General features: G+C 46.1%; 1 protein-coding gene across 1 annotated transcript in view; it reads right to left on the bottom strand.

The window, feature by feature from the left end:
- The window catches only part of ADGRE3 (adhesion G protein-coupled receptor E3), a 49,089-nt gene that overhangs the window by 16,378 nt on the left and 30,750 nt on the right, over window positions 1-1,961 (bottom strand). The window contains exon 8 of the mRNA XM_034657165.1: window positions 1,171-1,355. Coding sequence (XP_034513056.1) covers window positions 1,171-1,355 — 185 coding nt within the window. The remainder of the gene's footprint in view (window positions 1-1,170; window positions 1,356-1,961) is intronic.

Consider the following 1,961-nt stretch of genomic DNA (forward strand, 5'->3'; position numbering starts at 1 on the left):
AAAGATTTTATTTATTTATTTGACAGAGATAGAGACAGCCAGCGAGAGAGGGAACACAAGCAGGGGGAGTGGGAGAGGAAGAAGCAGGCTCATATCGGAGGAGCCTGATGTGGGGCTCGATCCCATAACGCCGGGATCACGCCCTGAGCCGAAGGCAGATGCTTAACCGCCGTGCCACCCAGGTGCTCCTGAAGGCAGACATTTAACTGACTGCGCCACCCAGGTGCCCAAAAAATATTTTTTTTTAAAAAAGATTTTATTTATTTATTTGACAGAGATAGAGACAGCCAGCGAGAGAGGGAACACAAACAGGGGGAGTGGGAGAGGAAGAAGCAGGCTCATATCGGAGGAGCCTGATGTGGGGCTCGATCCCATAACGCCGGGATCACGCCCTGAGCCGAAGGCAGATGCTTAACCGCCGTGCCACCCAGGTGCCCCTGAAGGCAGACATTTAACTGACTGCGCCACCCAGGTGCCCAAAAAATATATATATATATTTTTTAAGATTTTATTTATTTACTCGACAGAGATAGAGACAGCCAGCGAGAGAGGGAACACAAGCAGGGGGAGTGGGAGAGGAAGAAGCAGGCTCACAGTGGAGGAGCCTGATGTGGGGCTCGATCCCATAACGCTGGGATCACGCCCTCAGCCGAAGGCAGACGCTTAACCCCTGTGCCACCCAGGCACCCCTCAAAAAATTTTTATTTTATTTCAGTAATTTCTACACCCAACATGGGGCTCGAACCCACCACCCTGAGATCAAGAGGCACATGCTTCACCGNCCTGTGCCACCCAGGCACCCCTCAAAAAATTTTTATTTTGTTTCAGTAATTTCTACACCCAACATGGGGCTCGAACCCACCACCCTGAGATCAAGAGGCACATGCTTCACCGACTGAGCCAGCCAGGTGCTCCTTAAAAATTACTATTGAGATATTTTGCATGTTTTCTCTTATGAGTGTTTCAAAATCTGGAACTACCAAGTCTAAATCTGGAAACACTAAGTCTTCCAAAATCTCAGTTCGACGCACCTGTTTCAAATTGCTGCGGGAAGCTCCTGGCTACGGCGTTGGGCCGCACAGCCCAGAGGCACTGACTGGGGAGGGCATGCACAGTGTTCGCTCTACCACCGAGAAATCTAAGCAGGTTCAAATTGCAGCTCTGACCCACCTTCACGTGCTGAAAACTCAGAATCACAGACTTGGAGAGAGAGAGATTCCTTTGGGGTCTAATAGCAGCACTCACGACCTCGGAGTTCAGGTAAACCTGATTTCTCTCATTTGCCTCTTCAAAAAATGTCGCGTTTATGATGTTTCCAAGAGAAGAATAAGAAATAAAGGCAATTGCAGTGGGACCTGAGAAAACAGAAAAATGGGGGTCTTTAAAAGTGCCACCATTCCTTCCTCGTACCTACCAGGCTCGGACACGTGCTATACACACAGGTAATCGTACGCATGCACAGTCACCTATATGTCTCTCTCTTTCTCACCTCTGAGACAGACATTGTGTTCATGGCCTTGAACCCCCCCCTTTTTTTTTTCCAGTTCAAAGACACAGTTTATTTGCAATTCAATATAGGAATCATGGTCTGAACACAGAAAGAGTAGAAATTTTCTGGAATCTGAAAACTTAATAGCATACCATATTCTACTCCACATTTTAATGTCCTTTACAAATTAAAAAAAAACAACTTAGTTTCAACGTTGGCTTTGTGGGAAAACCACTAATTAAATAGGTACATATTTTTGAACCCTTCTTTGTATTGAGTGGGGTAAAACTTGGGGGAAGAAAAGAACTGGACAAACCAAGCGTGGTTGAGTTGATTTGCATAAGAAAGGACACGGCTGTAGCCTCAGGAGAAAATGCTATGAAACAAGATGGGAGGGTGTACCAACTTGCATTCCCACCATGAAAAAATGTTCAAAATCATTAGCCATCAGGGAAATTCAAATCAAAACCAC

Source organism: Ailuropoda melanoleuca, chromosome 4 (genome assembly GCF_002007445.2).
Source record: "Ailuropoda melanoleuca isolate Jingjing chromosome 4, ASM200744v2, whole genome shotgun sequence".
NCBI lineage: Eukaryota > Metazoa > Chordata > Mammalia > Carnivora > Ursidae > Ailuropoda > Ailuropoda melanoleuca.